This window comes from Gouania willdenowi, chromosome 9 (genome assembly GCF_900634775.1).
Source record: "Gouania willdenowi chromosome 9, fGouWil2.1, whole genome shotgun sequence".
NCBI classification, from domain to species: Eukaryota; Metazoa; Chordata; class Actinopteri; order Blenniiformes; family Gobiesocidae; genus Gouania; species Gouania willdenowi.
The window spans coordinates 37,056,443-37,081,894 of NC_041052.1; the positions used below are offsets into that span (position 1 = coordinate 37,056,443).

Below are 25,452 nucleotides of genomic sequence, written 5' to 3' on the forward strand. Positions count from 1 at the left end.
TCCCACTACAAAGTGAGTTGACCAATCATACGATAAAAGAGAAACGCCCATCAACTACGGGTATCCGTAAGAGTCAAAATAGCAACGCGCTCAACCTTCTGCTGCTACATTGTAGCTTAGGTAACATGTTTGTGGTCAAAACTCCTTTTGTCCGCTGTTTTACACGGACATGCAGATTAATAACAGAGCCGTGGATGAAGACGGTGATGTGTTCACATAGAAGGTAGTGTGGCATGAGCTCTTTATCAAAGTTATTGGTGTTAATGCTTTTATTTTGTAAATAAATACATGTTTGAATGCATGTCTTGTACAGGGCTCAGGGTTTCCAACTCTCCCAGAAACATAAATATATAGGACATATATTTGGGGAAGGGGGTTCTCAAATAATATTGAGAATTCCATAGTAGTGCATATTTAGTTACTGTTACTTAGCATATCACAACTGTTATAACATCACCTTAGAATAAACGACTTGAATACAAATAAAGGAAAAATAGAGCAGTTTTCAGGTGAGATAATAAAAAAATTCAATGAAGAAATAAAAAGTGCAGTTTTTATGAAATTCCAAATAAATTAATCAACACATGCATTTGAAAATAATAAAAGTATATCTAAATTGTATTAGTCTTTAGTCATGGCTGTAATAATCTCATACCAAATATTTCATTTTGCACCTTATTTTTGGAAGAAGAAAAAAAGGGCATAATTTGTGTTTTAACAATTAAAAAAAAAAAGTCCAAACATTTTTTAAATATATAAAAATATAATTAAAAACTTTATATTTATGGTTAGGTCTGAAGTTATTAAAAAGATCTGGTGTGAAAAAACATTTATACTGTATATGACATTTTGAAGACACTTTTATGAAGGGTACAGTTTTCAATAAATGTTTCGATCAATAATACCAAATATTCCACTTTGCACCTAATTTTTGTAAATATAGCATATTTATGGTTAGGTCTGAAATTGTTAAAACAATCTGATGTGGAAAAAGTGGGAAAAAATATGTATATATGACATTTCTATTACACTGGTACCTACTGTATGCTCAAAGAATGTCAGTTTGTTCAATAAATACTCAGCTCTAAAAGTAATAATGCCTCAAAATTAATGTTCCTATCAATTATTGATGTACTCAGGGCTGTAATAACTTTATGCCAAATATTTCACTTTGCACCTAATATATATATATATATATAAAGCATATTTTTGTGTTTTTCTCATTGTAAAAAAAAAAAGAAATGTTTTTCTGATATAAAAATAAAATGTATAAAAATAAAATAAAAAAATATGTATTTGTGGTTCGGGTCCGAAGTTGTTGAAATGATTGATGAAGAAAAAATGGGGGAAAATATTTTTATATGACATTTTGAAGACACTTTTATGAAAGGTACTGTTTTGGTTTTTTATTGTTTTTTTAAAGCTGCGCTGAGGGTTAGTGTGCTTTTGACACGTGCAGTGGAAAAACAGATGTTTGCGTGTATGGCAGTATAAAAATCCAGTTCACTTTATACTGTTTAGATTTTCTATTGAGAACGTCTGCAGACAAACTAACTAAACCAGGGGTGTCAAACTCGTTTCTGATCAGGGGCCAAATACAGAGCAGTTTATCTTAAGTGGGCCGCAGATTATCTGTGGGAAAAGGAGTAATTTAATCATTATTGTGCTCTAGTTTGCACTTCCACATATAAATGAATGATAAAATATCTAAATATCAAAGCAATAAGTAACAGATTTCAACAAGATGACCACAAATATGCACAACAATAACACAAGAAATATATAAAATGGCTCCAAAAACACAATCTAACAACAAAATATAGATAATCAATGGGGAAGAAAAATTTAAAATGACAACAAAAATGTAACAGAAATGACCAAAAAATGCAAATCTTTCACACAAAATGACAGAAAAGCACATGATACAATAGCATAAATACACAAAATGATAACAAAAATAAACAAGATGACTGCAAATATGCACAACAATAGCACAAGAAATACATAAAAAAACAATCCAACAACAAAATTTACACAATAACAGGAAAAAATATAAAATGACAACAAAGCTACACAGTAATGATGCCAAAAACCGCAAATCTAACAAAAAAAATGCACAAAATGACAGAAAGGCACATGATACAACGGCAAAAAATACACAAAATGATAACGACTCCAAAATCAGAATCATACAACAACATGGATTTCAGTTCTGACAGGATTTTCACTTTAAATAATTTGTTTTTGTGACCCATTTTTATGTAATTTGAAGAAATTTAATGGAATAATTTGAAGAAAATTGCAGAATTTTTTAAAATTTGAGAGTTCCTTTAATAATTTGAGATTAAACATGATATAAGTGGGGGGAGGGATATGAAATATTGGAGAGTTTTATTGAATTTGTGTTTTATTTTTACAGATACCTACAACTAAAATCGTTGGTAATTTACACAATGAGTCATGGTTTCTCTGACTTTTTGTTGCTTTCTGCTGCGGGGCCAAATTGAAAGCTCTAAAGGGCCGGATTTGGTCCCCGGGCCTTGAGTTTGAAACATGTGAACTAAACTAATGACGCTTCTAGGATCAGTGTTTTTCAAAGGGCTGGTTGGCACCTCTACGAGTCATGTGTCACGGACTGGTTAACAATGATGAGTATAAAAAATCAACTGTATTTGTTCTCCTTCAACAGCTTCTCTGCTGACGGTGACACCAGGATCCCAAAGATATACACCAAGACTGGAGATAAAGGTGTTTGTCTAATTCATCTCCATACTGTACTGTATATACCTGCTTATCCTGATCAGCGTCACAGTCTGGGTGCAGATATATACACATACAGCCAACATCACGTATTCACTTCCTCACATTACAGATTGTGTTTATTCAGTGTTAACGACACTGTGTGATTTTTTTAATGCACAGTATCAGGTGATATATTTGGAATAAACAGTCCAGTTCATTTGGTAAAATTCAGATTGTCTGATCCGAATGTCGGATAACAACATTCATGTCAGCATAAAATAGAAAAAACAAAGGATTTGTGTCATTTTGTGCGTTTCAGTTATCCTTTTGTTTGTTTTCTATATTTCTGTGGTTTTTTTGTAGTCATATTCTAGGTTTTTGTGCTCAATTTGTGTGTTTTTGTTGTCGTTTTGTGTTTCTGGAGTAATTATGTGTGTTTTTGGATTACTTTTGTTTAAATTGTGGGCCGCGCAAAATTTGATCCCGGACCACCAGTTGCCCATGCCTGTTTTTTTAATTACTGTCATACCATGTAACCATACATATATATAATATTCTGCCTCATTAGAAGTGTGCAAAAACAGCGGAAAAATAAACAAAGCCATGAATTCAGTATTAGGCAGGCATAGTTACTGTATGTCATCATGATACTTTGATTTAATACTTTATTTTCAAGCTAGTACTTTATTTTCATGCAGGATATTAAGACATAAATCCAAACACTGTCCTGGTTGTCCTTCCACAGGTTTTTCCAGCACATTTACAGGAGAACGACGGCCCAAAGAAGATCATATATTTGAAGCATTAGGAAACACAGACGAGTTGTCTTCAGCTATTGGGTAAAAATGTTTCCACTACTTATCTGATCAATTCTAGGTGATTGTTCTTTATTGCAGGGGTTCTCAACCTTAGGGTCAGGACCCCATTTGGGGTTCGCGGAACATTGGGAGGGGAGAGGGTCGCCACATGCCTTCAAGAAACTAAGAATATTTTCTGAACAATTTCAGCCAACTTTTGTTTATTTTCACCCTTTTTCTGCAATTACACCAAGCTTGCTGTATTTTAACGTATTTTCATAACTTTTTCTTGCCATGTTTTGGCTTCTTTTTGTGCATTTTTGCTGCATTACTCCAATTTCTGCCACTTCTCCATCAAATTTCAATGCTTTTTCTGCACATTTTTTTGGCACTTATAAACCCTTTCCACCAGTGTTCCTACCAAATGTCACATATGTTGACCCGTTATCGTCACTTTTAACCTCTTTTTTAACACATTTTGTTTATTTTTTGCATATTTAACCACATTCACGATTTGTAATGCACATTAGTTGCCAGTTTAAACTAATTTCCCTTCCATTTTTAAATTCCATTACCCACAATTTGCAACTTTTAACCAATTTCTGTGGTTTTTAAAATTCCATTTCACCACCGTTTCGACAATTTTTGATCACTTTAAACCCCATTTTTTTCTGATTAAAACACTTATTTACATCTTTAAGATGACTATATGATATGGTGTAAATAATACACTTCCTGGATAACAGTGGATAATATTCAGATAAATAAATAAATGTGTTTATCACAGATTCATAGAACAGTGGACCATCATTTTGCTGACTTTATGGATGGACCCCAAAAATCTCTCCCCTTTATTCCCCCTTATATATGACCCTGTCTCCACATGACTGTTCTTCAATGTTCATGTCTGTGTTCCACCACCTTCAGGTACAGTGGGGGTCCCTGGTCTCTGGAACCTTTATTTTGGGGGTCACAGGCTGAAAAGGTTGAGAACCACTGCTATATAGTACATCTTTTGAAATGTTTATGTCATATGGTTGTTTATCGCAGGCTGGCCAGAGAATTCTGCCTCGACCAAGGTCACACATTCACTTCTCAGTTGGACAAGGTTTGTCTTTCATGTTGTGTTTATTGTCCACCTTCAGCACAGGCATTTATCACAGAGAAAGCTTTTTCCTTGCAGATACAATGCGTTCTACAGGATGTTGGATCCAATATTGCTACTCCTCGATCGTCAGCAAGAGAAAGTCACTTAAGTATGTAAATTTGAAACTGCTGGGGACGGCAGATGATACAGATACAGACATAGTGTAGGCCTCAGATTAATAGGTCATTCTTACTCAAAACTGGAAAATGTACTCACAAATAGGGTTGAAAAAGGTGGAACATTTCTGGTCAATTTCCACAGGAACATAAGCTTGGGAATATTCAAAAATACAAACTTTTCAGGGGATTTATTTATTGCAATAATAAGAAATTGAGGGTAACTTTTAAATATCTGATGCTGAAATTTTAGATGACGCCAAAATATGTTTTCCCACTGTAATTAACATTCCTGTTGAGGGCCAACTACTATTTTGAAGATTTCCAATTATTTCTCCTGAAAAGTTTTTAACTTAGAAAATTCCAAGTGTAAATGTTTTGTTTAAAAGAGCATAGGGCGGAGGCTATAGTTCCTCACCTGCAGCCGGTCCAGGTTCGATTCCCGGCCTGGGACCCTTTGCTGCATGTCATTCCCTGCTCTCTCTGATCCCTTTCCTGTCAAGCAACTGTCATATAAAGGCCCCTAGAGCCCAAAAAATCCTTTAAAAAAAAAAAAAAAAAAAAGAGCATAGGGCAGGATTTAAGAAAAAATTAAACATTAATTGTAAGGGTTTTCAATGCTAATGGGTGATGAAGCGCTCTAAACCAAAGAGAATGAGTCCACACATATTTCTTCCTTTTGCCTTGAAAAGATTGTCATACTGCTGTTACTGTACTGATTTCCAAGCACAGTTTTGCGGACGTTAGGTCACATGACGCTGATGGTGCGGGTTAGGGGTTGGGGTTATCAACATTCTATCCGTATGCATCGCCCCTCATTGGCCAGTTTAGGTCACGTGACTAAGACTAAACCTAACTGTAAACCTAACCCTAAAAATTGTTGCAATATAGGGTTATAACCTCACCCTAACCCTAAGACGCTACGTGCATGTACTTCGGTAAACGTACCAATAGCACGGGGGTTGTCCGTACGTCAACCGTATGAATATACACTTTCAAAAAAGAAAAGAAGACGACAGCTTTGAGACTGACAAAGTAGACAAGCACTAAACTACTGTGTGGTTCCACAGATGTACGCAGAGGCTTGTGCACAGGTCTTGCAGTAAACAGTCGCATGAACGGCGAGTAAGAAAATAACTGTGTCACAGTATCAGTGTCATGCACAGGCAGCACAAGTGTTTATTGGGGGGTCTTTCATCTCCCCCTGCTGTCTCTGGCCAGAAAACCACACTTGCAACTTTCCTGCCTCTGACACGGTGGCAAGACGTACTGCTTTACGGCAGCCCAATACAAACTAATGCTAGATTATGCACACGGTTGTCTACAAATTCACTTTTCTCAAACATATCATGGCGGAGCCAGCAAAAAAAAAAAGGCAGAGAAGACCTTTGTCTGAGGAACGGAACAAATCTATGCAGTGACAGCTCAGCTGCAACACAGAGCAATCACACACACTGTCGTCGTGGCAACAGGCACACACACACACACACACTGTCGTCGTGGCAACAGGCACACACACACACTCACAACCCAGCGCTCCATCAGGCAGCACACACACAAATATCCATCCATCTATCTATCCATCCATTCATTTTCAGAGCCGCTTTGTCAACACACAAAAAAACATATTACACACATTTCCACACTCCCTTCCGTATTACTCCCACATCATTCATGTATTGTACTTGTCTCTCTTCCTCATACTGTTCACATGGGACTAAATGTGTGAAAGCACCCTTAGTGTCACTGTTGTATTAGGAGTTTTCGGTGATCGGTTGCTACCATCTTGGAGAACAAAGGTGTGCATGTAGCTGTGGGGTGGAGCAGGTGGAGGGGGGTGTGGAGTTTTTACGACAGTGACATAACCTAAAGGTACCTTTAGAGGGAGCGCTAAGCGCAAGTTACTTCGTTCTGTTTTAAACATCTTCTGAACTAGCTGCAACACCAAAAAAGAACCAGCGCGTGCTCCCGATCCAACTTGGATGATGACTGCAGTTACACTAACCACCGTGGTGTCACTATGGAATCTGATTTCTAGATTCTGCCCTGTGCTCCTTTAATTGTATTATTTTGAATATATACTAATATATGTTTGGAAGTCAATTCCAATAAATAATTCCCATGTAAAATTTATATTTTGTACCATTGTTTAAAATTGTTTTGTATTCGATCACAAACATCGAGTTTGTCTACAAATGGTCATGTGACTTGGACTTTGTAGTACAGGTCCTTAATGCGTCGTTCAAGCTCAAAACCAATAACTAAGTATTCTCTCTGGTTTTCTCTAGAAAGAACTAAATTTACCGTCCAGCCAATCACAGAACTGGAAACTTGGATTGACGCCCTCACTGAAGAACTTCCTCCACTGACCAACTTCATTTTACCTGTGAGTCTGTGTGTTCTAGAACACTGAGATCTAGGTTTTTCTGCTAATGATAAGCTCTTATTTGCACACAGTCTGGTGGAAAGAGCAGCGTGGCTCTGCATTTGGCCCGGGCTGTTTGTAGAAGAGCAGAACGCAGGTTATTTTAAAACTGCACAATAATTCAATCTGTTTAGATTCATCGTTTCAGCTCTTTTAAAACCATTTCTTGCTTATGTTTCAGCGTTGCACCAATTGTTCGCTCAGGGGAGGCAGATCCAGATGTTGCCAAGTTTCTTAACAGGTCAGTCGTGTACGTTAAACCTATGTAGTCAGGTTCACTAAGTTTAGATTTTAACTTTCGGTGGATTATTGTGGAGAGTATGAAAACTATACTTTTTTGTAAACCTTATAGTAAAAGCATTCAGAAAAACAATGCTTGCATTGGCCCCATGTCCTAAATAAGTTATTTTTGGATTTTACAAAATGGCTGCCGTGACAAACATTGTCGTCAATATCTCAGCTTCTAAATAACCTGGAGCTTTTATTTTGACAGCTAATCTACCATTTTCAGGGCCAAGGAATCCAATGCTCCTAGCGTGTGCTGGACATAGTGGAAGAGAGGGTCAACTATGTTGAGGTCCAAATATGACAGCAAAACTGTACAAAAAACACACACTGTACACATCAGGCAGTTTCCATTATAGTTGCCATGAAAATGCAACTGAGAAAGCCCATGTCCAACATGCCAGAGACCATCACGCACATGCATTAGCTACTAGCCGCCACTCTGCCAAGAAACGTGGACGGTAAAAAGGAAGCACTAAAATGGACGAATCGGGTTCATCAACATCTGGCTCTTCAACATTTACAAGGTCTCATACAAATCCACCTGATAAAGAAACATGTGTCTGCTGTCAGAAAGATGATGAGCATCTCTATAAGGTGTGGGCAGTCACCGCTGGAAATCTCCTAAAGAAACTGTTTGGGGCGAAGAGTTTCTCAGGATCTTATATATTTTGATTCGTGGGTGATCTCATATGATCATACAGTCAGTAAATGGTCTTTTGTTACTGCTCTGGTATAATAGCTTCTACTTTCATTCAATTCTGCCTTACGTTTAATGGTTTAAAAAGGTTAATGGACACTAAATTCATAGAACATTCATGTCTGATCACTTGTAAAACCTTCAATGAAATGGACAATTTCAGTGTAACTACTTCAGGGTTGGATCTAGCTTATTTATGTTGATATCATTGGATTTCTTGGCCCTGAAAATGGTAGTTAAGCTCTCAAAATAAAAGCTCTAGTTTATTTAGAAGTCGAGATATTGACAAAAACACTTTATGGGATCCATTATGCAAAATCCAAGATTGAGGTCAAATAGATATCAGGGCAAATATATAAACATTGTTTTTCTGATTGTTTATAACAGTGGTTCTCAAATTTTTTGAGGTCAAGCACCCCATTTCTCTTATTTCTGAATCCAAGTGCCCGCTGTATCCGACTACAACATTTTACTTATAAAACTGTTTAGAAAACAACTATAGAGTAGAATGATGGAATGAATGAGTGATAACACAAATTTTAAAGCATCTCCTTTTGTAAATAAGTGAATAGAAAAAGTATTTAGTCCAGTGGTTCCCAACCTTTTTTTGATCGTGACCCCATTTTGACCCAATTTTCAGGAATTTCTGGCAACTCCAAAGACATTTTTGTTTTTCTAGAATTTCTTTTTGATCATGTTTGAGCTCAGATATTTGTTTTTTACTTCATTTAGTTAAACTATATTTAGTATTTTTCACAAAGCAAGTATAGAAATACAGCTGTTTAAGATTGTTTTAATTGAAAAAAATATTGCAAAATGTCAAAAACAAATTAAAATTTTGGAAAAACATTGATTTAGTGGCTCCTGGATAGATGTATTTGTATAGTTTTGATCATTTCCGGTCATCTCACGCCAGCGGTGGGACCAAGACTGACACTTTATTTGTTAATTTTCCACTTTCTCTCAAGTACCCCGTGCAGTGCCGTTGCGTACCCCTAGGGGTACACATACCCCCATTTGAGAAACACTGGTTTATACAATGGATTTTCCAGTTTTGATAATCTTCACAAAAATCTGTCAAAATGACGTAGAGTACCTGACTAATGAGAGCAGCGCTGGGCTGTCCCTTTCGATCTAAAAGTTCTTCTGTGTTTTCCCCTCAGACTGAGTGATTTTCTCTTCACCTTGGCCAGATTTGCTGCCATGAAGGAGAGCAAAGAGGAAAATATCTACAAGAGACCAGAATGATGTAGATTACTGGCTTCTTCTGTAAATAAAGGAGTATGAATTTAAAAACCTTTGAGTTAGGTGTTCATATTTATATTAGTATATTTAGCTGTGTAGAGAAGACTTCACAAAACATACATTTTAATGACTTTATTGAAACTCAATGTATTTTAATTGCTCTTTAATTGAAAATTTAAACAACATTGACATTATTTCGTTGACTTTGGTCCTCTGCTGTGGCTGCCTGTGAGTACTTTGGATCATTTCCATGTTTCAGTGCTAGCAGCACATCATGCTCCTGATTTCAGTGTGTATTTGGTTTCACATGATCTGGCACCAGCCTCGGCTCCTCTGTGAATGAGTACTAGCCCATGCTATTAGAGACAGATTGTGGTCCTCATAGGGCGGATAACGCAGGTATGTGACACACTCGAGCCGTGCGCTCCTTAACAGGCACGATTTCCTGTGAGAGAACGCGTCAAAGCTGTAGCGGCCGTGAAAGGAGCCCATTCCACTCGCTCCTGTCAAGAGGAAGTTCAGCGGTAGGATCAGTACAAAGTATCAGGATACGTTACTTTAATGAAGTCAGCTTCATAGTTATGGATAGTTATAACTCCAGGTGAACTGTCATAATTGGTTTAGTAACTTTCGCTGTGAATAAAGTGAGAAAAATAAGAAAACAAAGAGAAAGCAAAAACAGATGTGGCCAAGAAACAGGTTTGTTACATCTCGAAAAAGAAAACACTGGCCTATACTATAAAGCTAAATTTCCTCTTATCATGCTATCATGCTAACTTCCAGAATTTATTCCATGTGTCCGGTAAAATCTAGCAAGACCCGAATTGTTATTTAAAAAATGCAATAAAACCCAAAATGTAATAACTGGTCAATAATGTAACAAGATGCTGAGCCCAAAATTTTGTATATGTCAAGGTTCTTTAAAATACTTTAATTTGTATATACATTATGTAAATATTACATACAGACACATATTTACGCATATGCATTTGTGTATGATACTACTCTATATTTATGCAATAAGCCCTTTACTCCACAAATCATTGATAATTTTATTACATCATAGAGTGAGTCAAACTATTAAGGAAAAATGTTTTGCCTGTCCCAGTTGTAACATTTACATTTTGGGCATCTTGTTACATTATTGACCAGTTATTAGATTTTGGGTTTCATTACAATTTGTTTAATAACATTTGGGTCGTTGTTACGTATCAAGCTCTAACGAGCATTTTCTGACTTTTTACGGCTAAATATTATTCATATTTTAGGTGATACAACTAGTATTTCCTAGTAAAAGTAAGAAATTAATGCATGAAATGCATTTTATGATATATATATATTTGGTAATTAGGTTGGTAATCTTCAACATGTTTATAAGGATTTTGGAGACAAAAAAGGATATTTCTATAATTGGGGTACAGGTGAACGCTGCCTGACATAAATTCGTAAATAAGACCAACAAACCCCCTGCACTGTGTTCAAGTACCCCCTGGTTGGTACCGCCCGAAAGCAGTGGTTCTCAACCTTTTCAGCCTGTGACCCCCAAAATAAAGGTTCCAGACACCAGGGACCCCCACTGTAGCTGAAGGTGGTTGAACACTGAAGAACAGTCATCTATAAAGGGGAGAGATTTTTGGGGTCCATCCATAAAGTCAGCAAAATGTTGGTCCATTGTTCTATGAATCAGTGATAACCACATTTATTTATTTATCTGAATAATATCCACTGTTATCCAGGAAGTTTATTATTTGTGCCATAGTATGTAGTTATCTTAAAGATGTACAGTAAATAATTTTTTTTGAATCAGAAATAAAATGGGTTAAAAGTGACCAAAAATGGTGAAAGAAGTGGTGAAATGGTTTTTAAAAACTTCAGAAATTGGTTAAAAGTTGTAAAATAGAGTGGCCAGAAACTGACAGAAAAACTGGTAAAAAAAAAAAAAAAAAGAGAGAGAGTTCAAAGTGTCAATATTGGCTCAAAAGTGGCGGAAATTCTTTTAAACTGGCAAATAATGGGAATGACAAATTGTAAATGTGGCTAAATTGTCAAAAATAAGAATGAAATATAGTGAAAATAGGTTAAAAGTGACAATAATGTGTCAACATATGCAGCATTAGGTGGGAAAAGTTGAGAATGTCTTGAAAGTAGAAAAAATGTGCAGGGCGGCTCTAGCTGTTCCGGAGGTTGAGGTCGGTATCGGCCACTTGGTGGGTCTGTCCTGCTATCTGCGGGCTGGCGGGTGGGTGGGTTCTGCACCTTTGGCTGGGGGCTGCTGCTCCGCATCGGTTGTGTGCCATTGGGGTCCCTCTCTCCTGCGGTGGCGGCCGCCGGTCGCTCTGGCGCCGGGGGGGGCATTGCCCCGTGGCCTGTGCTGTCCGGTGGGGGGCGGGACCTGGGCAGCTGTCTTTGTGCCGTCTGGGGCTGCGCGGTCTTGCTGGGTTGTGGCCTGTTCGTGGGCTGGGGGGTGGGGGGGTGCCCCCCACGGAGGTCTGGCCCGGGGGCTTGCCCTTGGGGGTTCCCTATCCTGCAATGGTGCCCTTTGGGTCCGGCGGGTCTGGCCGGCTGGCTTGGCCGGTCCTGGCGGGGGTCTTCCGGGGCGGGTGGTACGGGCCGCGCCCTGCCATACCTGCGGGTGCGGCCCCGGGTGGCCCTGGCTTGGGCGGCGCCCTGTGGCTTTAGGTACTACCATTCACTCATTCCCCCTGTTCACAGCCACCACCATTATAGCTAAGCTTCACACTTGTCACCATACTGGGTGGATTACACAACATAATAAGCACAATATATTCTACAACCTCACATCTCACCCTCACTGCAAAACAGTCTATTTTTCCCCACCTTTTCTATTTCCTGCCTTGAGTCTCTCCTCCCTGCTCCCTTTCCCCTCCCCTTCTTCCCCCTCCCCCTCCACTTAGGTGTAACACTGCTCTCCCTTTTTATATCCTCCCTATAATAAAAGATTTCTTACCCTTCCTTAGGGAGGGCTGGTGATGGTCACAATTAAGCAATAAAATAAATCAATGTATTTTATTGCAATAACAAAATATGCATTGCTGTCTCATAATGATTGCACTTCCTGTGGTGTTGACCTTTGACAGCATGTGCAGACAAGGAAAAAAAAAAAAAAGGAAAATGTGCAGAAAAGGCATTGAAATTTGATGGAGAAGTGGCAGAAATAGGAGTAACGTAGCCAAAATGCATTAAAAAGAGGAAAAAATGGCAAGGAAAAGTGATGGAAATAGATTAAAATATTGCAAGTTTGGTGTAGTTTCAGAAAAAGGGTAAAAATAACCAAAAATGGTATCAAATTGTTTAAAGAATATTCCTTGAAGGCATTTGGCAACCCATCCCAGTGTCTCGTGACCCGAGGTTGAGAACCGCTGCCCTAGAAGAACATGATGTGATCGAGATGTGATGCTTGACTTACCTACTCCACCAAAAGGCAACGTCACCATCAGACTCTGTAGGATGGAGTCATTGGAGCAGAAACTCCCACTAGAAGTTTCACTCATCAGTCGAGAAATGATCTGTAAGAGCAGAAAAAGAAAAGAATGATTAAAACATGTTGTCTAGACATGACAGCGACGATTGTTGAACCAAAACTGTGTTCTCGTCAGGAATTTCTCACAGCGTAGGGGGATTGCGCGATGCACGAATGAGCGTTATAGGGGGGTTTGGGCGCATCCCCCGCCCCCAGAAAAGATAGAAATGTATAACCCTCTGATGGTCAAATTTTGTGAAGTAAAGCTGAAGGTTTAGATCTTTGTTTAAGCCTTACTTTAAAGCTAAAAGTTATTTGTTGAATTGGTGAACGTCGCACGATTCTCAGATCGATTAAAAATGCATCCACATCGATTTTGTTTTTTCCCCAGCTTGTGTTTTTTCAAAAAAAATCTAAAAAGAAAATACAAACTTTCTGCATGTATTTGTTGTTCTAGGCATATACCTCAGTTATGTTGCACTAAAATCAAGGTTGGTTTAAAAGCCACAGGCAGATTGTACGTTATTTTTTACTTGAAGTTGTTGGCACATGGCATGTTAAAGCCAATGTTTTGAGTGTAAAATATGCCAAAATGTATTTCATACATAATGTTCTCATGAAGGTGTACACATTTACAGATTAGTTTCTTAGGTCATTTATATATATACAGTATATATCTAAAAAAAATTACAATAATCGCCTTATACTTTAATATCGGGATATTTCGTATCGTGACATATGTATCGGGATACAAATCATATCGCCAGATGCCAGGCAATACACACCCCTAGTAATTACGGTTACCAAGCGGAGGATGCATACAGGCAACAACGGGGCAGCTAAGTAGCTGCAAGGGTCCTCAGGAGAAGACAGGAGCATCCAAGCAAAGCGCCTGTATAAAATAGACAGTGCGGCTGATGTGTTTCTCAATTATGCAGATTAAAAAGAAAGTTTAAACACAGGCACTCCTGGAAGTCCAAGTGTGCAAAAATGATTACGACGGTACCAGGGGTGGACAGGACAAACATTTTCTGTCCAGACCAGTCCACTACATTAATAATTGGATTTTATATAGCGCTTTATCATACACACTCAAAGTCGCTTTACAGAATTAAGGGATTATTCTTTCACTCCACAATTAGTGATGGTAATCTACTACTGTAGCTACAGCTGCCCTGGGGGAGACTGACAGAAGCGAGGCAGCCAAGGTGCGCCATCGGCCCCTCCGACCACCACCAACACTCACACAACATTCATACTAGGCAATGTGGGTGAAGTGCCTTGCCCAAGGACACAATGACAGATACCACTGGAGCGACTGTCCCCCACTGTGGCTCCTGGAATTCTCAGTGGTCTCCCATCCAACCACTAACCAGGCCCAGACCTGCTTAGCTTCCGAGATCTAACCAGATCGGGCAATGACACATTATCAGCGGACACCATAGAATCCGTTATTAAGTCAGGGATGCGCAACATGTGGCTCTTTGTTTAAATTTTAATTATTAATCTCCCAAAAAAAAGCTTAAAAGAGGGAACATTTTGAACCCCTTTTTACCCATTTCTTTTGTCCCATTTTTGCCTCTCGACACTTTTTTCAGACTTTAGCTACCCTTTGCCAATAAATATCCCTTTTTGCTTATTTTTTGTCAATTTTTTCAAGTTATTTTTGACACTTATCCAATTTGTGTCATATCTTAAATTTTTGTTGGCCACTTTCCATCCAAATAAGCTAACTTTTAGCCAATAAATACCACTTGTTTCCCTTCTTTACCACTTTTAGTTCCACATTATTGCTCCTTTTCACTACCAATTGCCACATTTTGCCCATTTTCATTATTGTTTGCCACATTTTGTCCATTTGAGCTTTTTGCAATTACATAACACCTGGTTTTTCTTTATTTGCCCATTTTTTGGCCACTCTTGACTGCTTTAAGCCCATTTTAGTCACTTTTCACTCTTTTCTTGCCACGTTTTTGCCACTTTTGGACCATTTTTGGCCACCTGTTACCATGTCTGCCTCCAGTCGCTCGTCAAAAGAAGAGTAGCAGACCAGACCGGCCCACTGGGATGATGTCCAGTATGCCAGATGGCAAGTCCACCCTTAAACGGTACCGATTAAAAAAGGACAGAAAAGCCTGCTACGCTGGTCAAAACACAGCGCTGGGGAGCATCATCACTCCATAGGGGAGCAAAATTACAATCTCAGGGGCTCCTACACTCAACAGCGCTGGTGAGAATCCTGCAAAATGATTGGACGTACCTTAGTGTTGGTGGAATAAGCATACACACACAGGGCTTTCTCCTGTTTATTGATAAAAGTGATGGCCTCATCCACGTCATTGACTGTCAGAATAGGAAGAACTGGGCCAAACACCTCCTGATGCATGATGAGATCAGATTCTGTCACCTCTGTTAGGATGGTTGGTGCTTAAGAACAAGGCAGAAATTACACAATGAAGCCTAGCCAAAGTGTTCGAGTAAGAGTTGGCCAGATATCCACCATCAGACCATCTTACCGATGTATTTTTCTGCCTCCACCACCTGCCCACCTACAGCCACCTTGCCAGATCTCCACAACAGATCCTTTACGCGGTTGAAGACTTCCAGATTAATCAAGCGGCCAAAACTCTTGGACTCTCTGGGATCTGAGCCGTAGAAGTGGATTAAACAGGACTTCATTGCTTGGACCAGCCTTGCTTTGACTTGGGCGTGACATAGAACGTATCCTGGAGCCACCAAACTCTGTCCAGCGTTGTGGAAACGTGCCCAGACGAGGCGCTGTGCCGTGGTGCCGATGTCACACTCACGGTCTACGTAACATGGGTTCTTGCCTCCAATGATCAGTGTAACAGGTGTGAGAGTGTGTGCCGCTGACTCAGCAACTTTACCTCCATCCTCTCGGCTTCCTACAGGAGCACAAACAAAGCTAATGGATGTCAGATACACAGAGAATAGTTTAATAAACTATTCCGAGTCTGTTTTGCTTACCTGCAAAGAAAATATGGTCAAACTTTAGTTCAAAGACTTCAGGCAAATCATTCACGCCTTCCAGAATCACATGGAAACATTCCTAGAGAAGAACAACGAACCATTAGCAACAGCCATCCATCTCATTATGTACGCCAAATAGGTCATATTTTTACTGTATTCGTTTGTCTGCTAGCACGATTAGGTCAAAAGTACTAACAACATTTTAATCGTAGAAAGACCTTGTGCCATGGAAGATTCCATTAAATCTTGGAGGAGATCCCAGATCAATGTAGTGATTCTGGATCAGTTTCATGGATGGATGGATGGATGAATTGATCCATTGTGTGGTTTTGTGTGTTTTCTGAAGTGATTTTGCATATTTATTCTTGTTTTGTAAGTTTTAGAAGTTATTGTGCGTGAACTGTTGTCGTTTTTGGTGTTGTTTTGTACATTTTTCAGTAGTTTTTTGTATACTTCTAGTCATCATATGGCTTTTTAGATTAAATTCATTTGTGTATTTTTGTGCATTTTTCTGTAATTTTGTACTTTTTTTAATTAATTTTGTGTATTTTCATTGTTTTGTGTATTTTTTGGTGTCGTTTTCAGGTATTTATGAAGTCTAGACTACATTTTTTTTATTGTGCTTTTGTGGAAGTTTTTTGTAGTCATTTTGTATAAATTTGCAGTTGCTTTGTGTATTGTTCAGTCATGTTCATTTTTAAAACTCATCTTAAAACCCATTTTTATTCCTTGGCTTTCAAATTGACCTCAGACTTTTCGCTTGTTTTAGTATTCTATGATTTATATTTATTTGCAAAACATATACTTCAGTGTTTATTCTTGTTTATCATTGTTTTCCTGTTATTTTGCCTATTTATGCACTTTGTTTCAGCTGTGGTTGCTTTTAAAGTTCCATGAAAATAGAGTTGATTGCTTTGCTTTTCCTACTTTATTCAGATTGCGTTTACAGTGGGTGATGTTTTTCCCTGATCGGTAGAATAACATAGAACTAATACAAAAAAAGTGACAGTTACAAAACCATGATTCCAAAAGTGAATCCTGCCCAATAATTAAACCCCAAGTTCTCCAACTGTGAGGCTTTGCAAAAGCCGTGTGATATAAATGTATCACACCATAAATCGTAACACTATTAGTTAATAATTGATGACTTACATTATCCAAGTAGAAAGGAACGAGACGATGGAGAAGCTCTGCTGTGTGAGCGGCCCACTCAGACGGACTAAGGATTGCACAGTTTCCTGCGCAACAGTAAAAAACAAGTTTTTTATGCATTAAAATCATGTCAAAATCTCATCACAAACAAACTTGAAGTGATTTGCAAAACAAAACAATCACAAACTAACATCTATCAAACAAATACAGCATATTTTTCACGCATACAAAGAAACGAGGGCTGGCTCTGTGGTGGGTACAGAGCTGGACTCACTGGTGACGGTGGCAGAGAGGACGACTCTGGACAAAATACTATGGAGACATTACGGTCAACAACCACCACCCTCTGCACAGCACCTTCACCAGGCAGTGGAGCATGTTCAGTGGCAGACTGCTGTCACTATCATGCTCCACAAACAGGCTCAACAACTCTTTTGTCCCCCTGGCCATAAGATCAGACAACATCTCACTGTCAGACAGGGGAAAGGCAAACGGTGACTATTTATTTATTTTTTTGGTTCTCACTAGTCAGAGTCTAGTTGTACTCTTAATGCACATTCTGACAATCACTTTATTTTTGCTCATTTAAAGTTTGGACACTTTAATGACAATCTCTCCATTTATGTCTGTTTTCACCTATTGTTTGGACACTCAATGCTCATCTGCCATCACTTTATCTCTTTAGTTCTGCACCTTTTAATGTTTGGACACTATAAGAACAATCACTTTAATTTGCATTTGTAATTTGCACTCGTAATGCTTGCACTGACTGTTTAATGTCTGTTTGTATATATTATATACGGAAGGGAGAGAGGACAGCGGCTGTTTACATTTTACTGTTTATTTTACTTATTACTGTTTAGTGTGTATTGGTTTACTGTTTATTGTACTTATGTCTCGTATACTGCTACTGGATGCCTTGAATTTTCCTCAGGATCAATGAAGTATCTATTTATATAAACATGTCTTCAATAACAAAAAAATGTTCTTCAAGTACCAAGTAACCACAATGTGTGTGTGAATCAGTAAATTTGTACTTGAAGAAATGTTTAATGTTTTTGTAATCATCCTTGTTATGTGTAAATCATACTCTATTTGATTGGTACGTTTCTTATTTGCAAAAACAAAATGCATTCCTTTGTGAATGATGTTTTGTAGCTGCAAACCGCATTGTGTTTGTGAATCATAAAACATGTTTTTTGAGGTTTTGCATTTATTTTAACTCCATAGTTTCTCACATGATCAATGAATATGGTCACATAACAATGACTAACTGAACAGGTAGATGAACCTGCTGCAATGGCTCCAAGCAGAGGAACCAGGCACATTTGGACTGGGCTGCACCAGCTCCCTCTGATGAACACCACCCCCACCGGCTCATGGACCACCCGACACTCATCCAACGTAGTGGACTGCAAGAAGCAGATGGATTCAACAGGGGTTGGGTCAATTACAATTACATCTTCAATTAGCCATGTTCAATTACAACTCAATTATGATAACGTTGACCACCAATTTTTTTACAATTAAATTGACAATGATAATTTGTCCCCTGAAAGTCAATTACAATTACGTTCTCAATTACTAAAGTCAAATTACAATTAATCACAATTACTGAGCCTTTAATAAATATTCCAATAAAACTTCTTCTTGTGTTAGCTTTCTGTTAGCATCTCTTATGATAACTGGTCAGTTTTTATCAATGTCTTAAATCAGCTATAAAATACACTAAAAAATATTATCTATCATGTATTTGTTTTTTTTTTTTTTGTTTTTTTTTACCCTGTTAGGCTTCCTCATCTATTAAAATATTGGTATTAATATTTTTGGTGTGGGCGTCTGAGCCTTTTTTTGTGCCAATATACAGTACCTCTAGATTTCAATTTTTTATTTTTAATGGTAAAATCATCATGAGGAGAACTGACAGGTTAACTTAATAAGAAACATATTTTAATAATTGTTTACTACATATGGGTAAGCCATATACGGTATACCAGTTTTTTAAAAATTTTTTTATAGAATTTCTATGCTATTTACAACAGCAACACATTTTTTAAATTTACAATTATAATTATAGTTTTAATTAATGACCAATTATGCAATTACAATTCTTATTGACCCCCAACCCTGACATCAGTACAGGTTGTTTACTCACACAGAAGAAAAACTGCGTTGAACTTTTAATCAGCTTTAGCTGGTGTGACGCAAACATTTCTACAGCTCAGTGAGAACTTTTTTTTCTTCTTTTTTTGAATGCTTGTGCAGGCCATGAATAATCTTCTCATGTGTTACTAGTTGTAGGGTAAAGTAGGATTACAAGCAACGGTCTCACCAGGTTTCTTTCCACAGGTTGCGGCTGCATCCATTTCTTCAGGTTGTTCATGGCATGAACAGCTTCGTTCTTCACTGGAGTCACTTCACATAAAACAGTCTCGAATCGTGGCTGGTGGCAAACACAAATTACAGAGAAGCAAACCAAATGTCATTCATTCATCATGTCAGTATCCATTACATTGGTTATAAAAATGCCATTTTGCATTTAATGTATAAAAATACACAAATACACATTTGCTGTATTTAAAGAGACAGTATTATGAAAAAAAAACTTTATATTGGTTTTGCTACAGTGATATGCATTCATTTAGACTCATTCAGAGGGACAAAGTTGAAAAAGTTCTGTTCCCTCCTTCCCCTGTTATTCCACTTTTTGTAAAAAGTCAGCTCCAAACAGGCGAGTTGGATTTTTGCCCCCTTATGACTCATAATTGGGAAACTCCTCCTCCTGACAATCCTTGCCTCTCTTATCCTCCATAAGAATGTGAGCTCCTCCCTCTCAAACTACCTCACAGGTAAAACAAACATAGCGAAGACAGGTTGATCTTACATTTATTATCTTTACATTCAGTATATAGATAAACCAAAGAGCGCTCACAACAGTTTCACTTTTAGTAGCCGTTATACCACCTTGTATCACCTATATGACATGATCTGACGTGACCCAATGTGACACAGCGGTTGGACAAAACAGTGCACTATTGTCTTAAAGTGACTAAGGTGAAGAGAAAGCGAATAAAGTGAGTTTTTAAAACAGCTGATTGTTGAGAGTTTACTTCCCTGTGGCGCAGAGTGAGCGGTCACAATCAGTTCCATTTTTAGTAGCCATTATACTGTATCGCCTGGTATCGCTTTTTTGGGACGATATGACATGTTTGTGACCCAATGCGACGCAGCGGTTGGACAAAACTATGGTCTTAAATGGACTTTTCTTGTGGTCAGACGAGTAAGGAGAGGAAGGAAGTGACTTTTATTGATTTGCTGTTGCTGTGATAAACACACGCTGAAGTAGCGCCTACTCATGTATGCATTAAAGCCCCAAAAACGGCCTGTTATTGGGAGTGCTCTGAAAGTGACTTTTCAAAAGTTTGGGAAAATAAACCTCAAGTACTATGTTGTTGGGGTTCTTAGAACAAATGGAGATGGGTGAAAAAAAGCACAATACTAGACCTTTAAAAAAAAAAAAAAAAAAAAAAAAGGTATACATGTAGCTATTGCCAGAAGGAATTAGACTGCTCATTCACATCCATAGTCCATGGTGGGCTAAACAAGTGAAATCAAACAGAAAAACACTACATTTTCATAACTGCACAGCAGACGAAAAACAACCCAAAAAAATGACTCTAGAAAAACATACAAAATGACAGAAAAACATACCTGTATAATAATCAAAATTACTGCAAAAACATAAGATGACTTCAAAAATAACAGAATTTTAAAAAATTATAAAAATACACAGTCAAAACAGAAATACAAAGATTGGCAATAAATATGCAAAACACAGAACCCACACAGTATTAGAACAAGATGACAGGACATGTTGAAAACGATAGAAGCGCTAAATACTGGTTCATTCCACTCATTTAATGAGATTCTTTAAAACGTGTTTTAAATGCTCTATAGTTGTTTTTTTACAGAATTCTGAGCAAAATGTTCTCGTCGAACATAAGAGGGTACTTGCATTAGCTTTTTATATATGTATGAAGCAAGGAATCTCTGTCTGTGTTCCTCAAATTCGACGTTGCACACCCTTGAACTCAGCAGCAGCCATGTTGAAACTCTCAGGTCAGTCTCATCCTGATCCACAGAGATATTTGAGGAACACACAGACATGCAGACAGACAGAGATCCCTTGCTTTTATAGAGAGATTACAATATAGTGACATTGAAATAAATTAAATGTGACATTCTTAGAAAATGATAATAAATATACAATTGTTTTTAACCACAGCTGTACTGATAACCTGATAAACCATTTATTAGCTTTCACCCATCGACATGAATAGTTTTTACCCATTGTTGGGTATAAATAACCCAGCATTGGCTCGGTACCTTTTGAACCCAGTGCTGGGTTAGCATTTTCACCCAATTTAGGTTACTTTTAACCCAACAGTTTTAAAAGAGTGGATTCAAAAGTTAGAGAGAGGGAGGTACATGGGTCAACTGGTGTGATAAAAGTCGCCCACTTCTGTTGTTACAACAAGTGACAGAAACAACACATTATGTGTATGTACGTGTCAAAGTATTACAGGTAGTACTTCAACCTTCACCTTATGTAGATCTTTTCCGAGAGCTTCCACCCACTCACACTCATGTTCCTCCAGCATTAGCACCACAGCTTCCATCTGAGCCAGTCTGAAGCTCTCTGTGAGCGTACGACCAGCTCCAAAAGCCAGTCTGGCTCTCCTCAGCAGGTCCACACACTCTGGAGTGTGTGTGTTTAAACACGGCTCCTCCGGCCTGCTCCAACAGGAACAAAGTACCATCAGTAAAACAATGGTCCAACATACCATTTAAATGTGGATCTCATCAGTCACTGTACCTTCTGCATGTTGACCTGTCGTTCCACTGACAAACAGAGTAAGTCCTTATTCTCTCACTCATGTTTACTGCAGTAAATAAAGCTCCATTAGTCCGACTGCACTGGGAGGATAATGGGAAAAGCTGAGTAATGCCAGTCAGTCAGGTGACACCAAAGAAATGCAGAGGTGAATGTAACAAATTACATGTACTCACGTTACTGTAATTGAGTTGCTTTTATGGGTACTTGTACTTTTTTGAGTATATTCCTAAATCAGTAATTTTATTTTTACTTAAGTATATTTAAAAAAAAGTAATTCATTACCTTTTTACACCAGACCTACTTACTGAGTAAATTGTAATTTTTTTGTGATTTTTTTTATTTTCCTTTTCATGGTCTCATATTGAACATAATAATAATGTTCTTAGTTGTGCCATTTCTGATCAATTCCCAGCCACTTTCTTCGGTTCAGGTTGTGGTTTTTATTCATTATATATCTCTATTCTTGTATGATAAGAATATATATAGGATAAGAATATATATCTATATTCTTTATACTTTTTATATTATTTTTCTTTTTATATTTTCTATTTATATAAAGCCTATATTAGTGTTGTTGTAATTTATCTCATTCATTGCACTATTTTTAGGGTGTCTTCTGGGTATTCTGTGTGTTGCTTTCCATTTTTTTTTTCTAGTATTTTATCTGAACTGTCATGACAGTGCATTCCACTACTGCAGGATCAATAAAGTTACTCTATTGCAATCAAATAAATTCATTTATTTAATTGTAATAACAAAAGCATGTGCAGACAAGAGAAAAAAATAAATAAAGTTACTCTATTATGTTGTTACCCACATGGTACATTTGGCATGGCACTGAGTTCATACATTTTGCTATACTTAGTGTGATTTTTTTTTTTTTTTTTTTTGTAATTGAATGTATTGGTTTGTTTTATATTTCTAAACCAGTAATTTTACTTGTACTTAAGTGCATTTTAAAAGAAGTTATTTGTTACATTTCTACACCCAACTGTTACTGAGTATTTTTTTTTTTATTATTATTTGTTTTAAAATTATCAGCAAAAAAAATGAAATGACCAGACAACAATCAAATGCATCACATCATAGCCGACCAATCAGATTGAAGGTAACGCACCAAAACAGCATTTTTTCAGTTTTAGAGTTCATAAAAGTAGCTATACTTAGAGGCTGATAATGTATTTTGCCTTGAATTATTGATGTTATTTTGAAAAAGAATTGTACATTTTGACAAATCTCTTATTTTATACAGATGCCTTTGTGGAAAATAAAATAGGTTCCAATTGAACAAGATCTGGTTTCTTCCTTTTTAAGTTTACATGAGATGTTTTGAGATTTATTACCAAAAAAAACATGGAGGATGAAAGTAACTAGTAACTTACTATTTAATTGAGCTACTTTGAGTATTTCATGTACGACTTACTAACAGTACTTCTACTTGAGTAGGATATATCAGTACTCTTTACACCTCTGGTCACGAGTTGTTTAAGTCAAGTTGCAATTCCTTTGTGATTTTGTCACATCAAGTCTAAAGTCATCAAACTATAGCGACTCGAGTCAACACCTCTGTTTGTTGGAATTAACTGGATATGATGCAGTTATTTAAAATTACTCTCAATTTCCAAACATAAATATTTGCATCCATGCAAAATAATATCATTTGAAAACGTTTCAATAGTTTGCCTTTGTTAAATATAATTGGGGGAAATAGCGTCATCTAAAATATCATCATCAGTTATTTAATATTACTACCAATAAATAATTTCCATGAAAAGTTTATATTTTTTTGAATAGGCAAGGCAAGGCCAATTTATTTGTATAGGCAAGTAAATGTGCTTTACAACAGAAAACATTCAACAGCTTAAAGATCATTAAAGTCAGTTAAAAAAACTAAAAAAAACATTTAAAATCATCAGTAAAATCATTTAAAATCATCAGTAAAATCATTTAAAATCATCAACACTTCTGAAGAAATGTTACAGCGCTTTAACAGTGAATCAGTACAGTCTGAATCCATCAACACCAACACATCAGTTTACTGTATTTAGATGAGTTAACCTGACAAACAACTTACTTGAGCAGATGTGCGAAACTAGCAGCTACCGCAGGTGTGGCTCATTCCCAATCAGGCCTCCATCACTATTCAGCAGAGGGTGTGTCCTCCTATCTCCTTTCCTACCCACTTTTCCTTGAGTTCAGTGGCAGCCATGATAAAGAGTGCTCCAATTCTCTTTAGGCTAAGGAAAGGAGGCTCAATGCTTCCTTTATAGCCTCCTTTAGCCTAGGAAACACTGATGCATCTTTTACAAAAAGAGACAAGAAAATGCTGACCCACAATTCCTTGCGGCGACACCATTTAAAGGGACCCACTCGTCCGAGCCTTTACGGAAACTCACGATGAGGGATCAGAGACATTTTTAGCCACATTATGTTTTAATCAACATATTTCATTCACCTAGGAATGCTTTGTGTGGTTGTACATTTGTATGCCTACAACATTATTTAGACCTATATCTTGCATAAATGTAACAATTTCATAAAATCATACTTATTTTGGATTAATGTTGATTTCTGAGTAGAAGGTGAGTGTGAGCAACCATTCTCAATGTGACATTCTTTTTGTTCCTCGTAGCCTGGTAACCTCTTTTTCTTTGATTTACATTCAAACCGTGTGATATGTGAGATTATGTCAGTGGATAGAGGCACAGGGAAAAGTTATAAATGTGCTTTTAGTAATACATCTAAGGAAATTTGTAGTTTTTTCACCACGGAAAACGTCACTAAACCTAGCCACCATCAGGATTATTACGTTAGCTAGTGGAAGTGCATCTATTTGTCAAAACAACATGATGGCCTTTCCTCAGTGATGGCGTCAGAGGGGAAAGTTTTTTTGTGTGTTAATTTTTATATTTTTTTCATTTGGTGTATTTTTCTGTAATGTATGTTTTTTGGAGCCGTGTATTTTTGTAGATTTTTTTGTCTAATTTTTGTTTTTTGTTGCCATTGCAGTCTGATTCTGGAGTCATTTTGTGTATTTTTGTATCTTTTTTGTGTGTAGTTTTGTGCATTTCTGTTGTCATTTTGTGTGTTTTTAGTATAAATATTTAGTTAAGTCATTTTCATATTTTTGTTGTTTGGTGTATTTTTCTGTAATATATGTTTTCATATGTTAGTCATTTTGTGTGTTTTTGGAGGCTTTTTGTATATTTTTGTGCATCTCTGTTGTCGTTTTGTGTACTTTTTGAATAAATATTGTTCAGTTTTTTGTTTTATTTTACTGAGTATATTTTTATTATAAATACCTTATATGTGGGGTGTGTGTGTGTGTCTCGCTACCTGTCATCCTCCTGGTTGCCATGGGTTCTCTCTCACACACGCATGCTCATCAGCCACAAGCATGCACATACACCGTCACAGGTTGTTGAAATTCATGCGTAGAAACTAAAAAATTGGACCCGCTGGAACTATTTGAAA

At 37.3% G+C, this 25,452-nt stretch overlaps 2 protein-coding genes across 2 annotated transcripts; one reads left to right on the forward strand and one right to left on the reverse strand.

Moving 5' to 3' along the window:
• The first annotated feature begins 72 nt into the window (after window positions 1-72).
• mmab (metabolism of cobalamin associated B) lies at window positions 73-9,508 on the forward strand. The gene is made up of 9 exons (XM_028457948.1): window positions 73-223; window positions 2,690-2,748; window positions 3,488-3,581; window positions 4,590-4,647; window positions 4,723-4,795; window positions 7,091-7,188; window positions 7,260-7,324; window positions 7,409-7,468; window positions 9,376-9,508. Exons 1-9 carry the CDS (start codon window positions 126-128, stop codon window positions 9,458-9,460), a joined length of 690 nt encoding a protein of 229 aa, XP_028313749.1. The 5' UTR covers window positions 73-125; the 3' UTR covers window positions 9,461-9,508.
• A 252-nt stretch (window positions 9,509-9,760) lies between these two features.
• aldh3b4 (aldehyde dehydrogenase 3 family, member B4) lies at window positions 9,761-22,048 on the reverse strand. The gene is made up of 10 exons (XM_028458030.1): window positions 21,958-22,048; window positions 21,686-21,875; window positions 19,414-19,524; window positions 18,373-18,493; window positions 17,082-17,167; window positions 15,927-16,008; window positions 15,455-15,844; window positions 15,199-15,365; window positions 12,885-12,984; window positions 9,761-9,960 (listed from the first exon to the last, which is right to left on the reverse strand). Exons 1-10 carry the CDS (start codon window positions 22,017-22,019, stop codon window positions 9,761-9,763), a joined length of 1,509 nt encoding a protein of 502 aa, XP_028313831.1. The 5' UTR covers window positions 22,020-22,048.
• Window positions 22,049-25,452: the final 3,404 nt, after the last annotated feature.

Excerpts from the sequence above, each read along its gene's own strand:
- mmab (XM_028457948.1), top strand. The coding sequence starts at position 126 with ATGTTTGTGGTCAAAACTCCTTTTGTCCGCTGTTTTACACGGACATGC. Across the intron at positions 224-2,689 it reads GTGATGTGTTCACATAGAAG|CTTCTCTGCTGACGGTGACA; the intron begins GTAGTGTGGCAT and ends CTCCTTCAACAG. Across the intron at positions 3,582-4,589 it reads GAGTTGTCTTCAGCTATTGG|GCTGGCCAGAGAATTCTGCC; the intron begins GTAAAAATGTTT and ends TGTTTATCGCAG.
- aldh3b4 (XM_028458030.1), bottom strand. The coding sequence starts at position 22,019 with ATGAGTGAGAGAATAAGGACTTACTCTGTTTGTCAGTGGAACGACAGG. Across the intron at positions 16,009-17,081 it reads TTCCTTTCTACTTGGATAAT|GAATGTTTCCATGTGATTCT; the intron begins GTAAGTCATCAA and ends GTTCTTCTCTAG. Across the intron at positions 15,845-15,926 it reads TGACCATATTTTCTTTGCAG|GAAGCCGAGAGGATGGAGGT; the intron begins GTAAGCAAAACA and ends GTGCTCCTGTAG.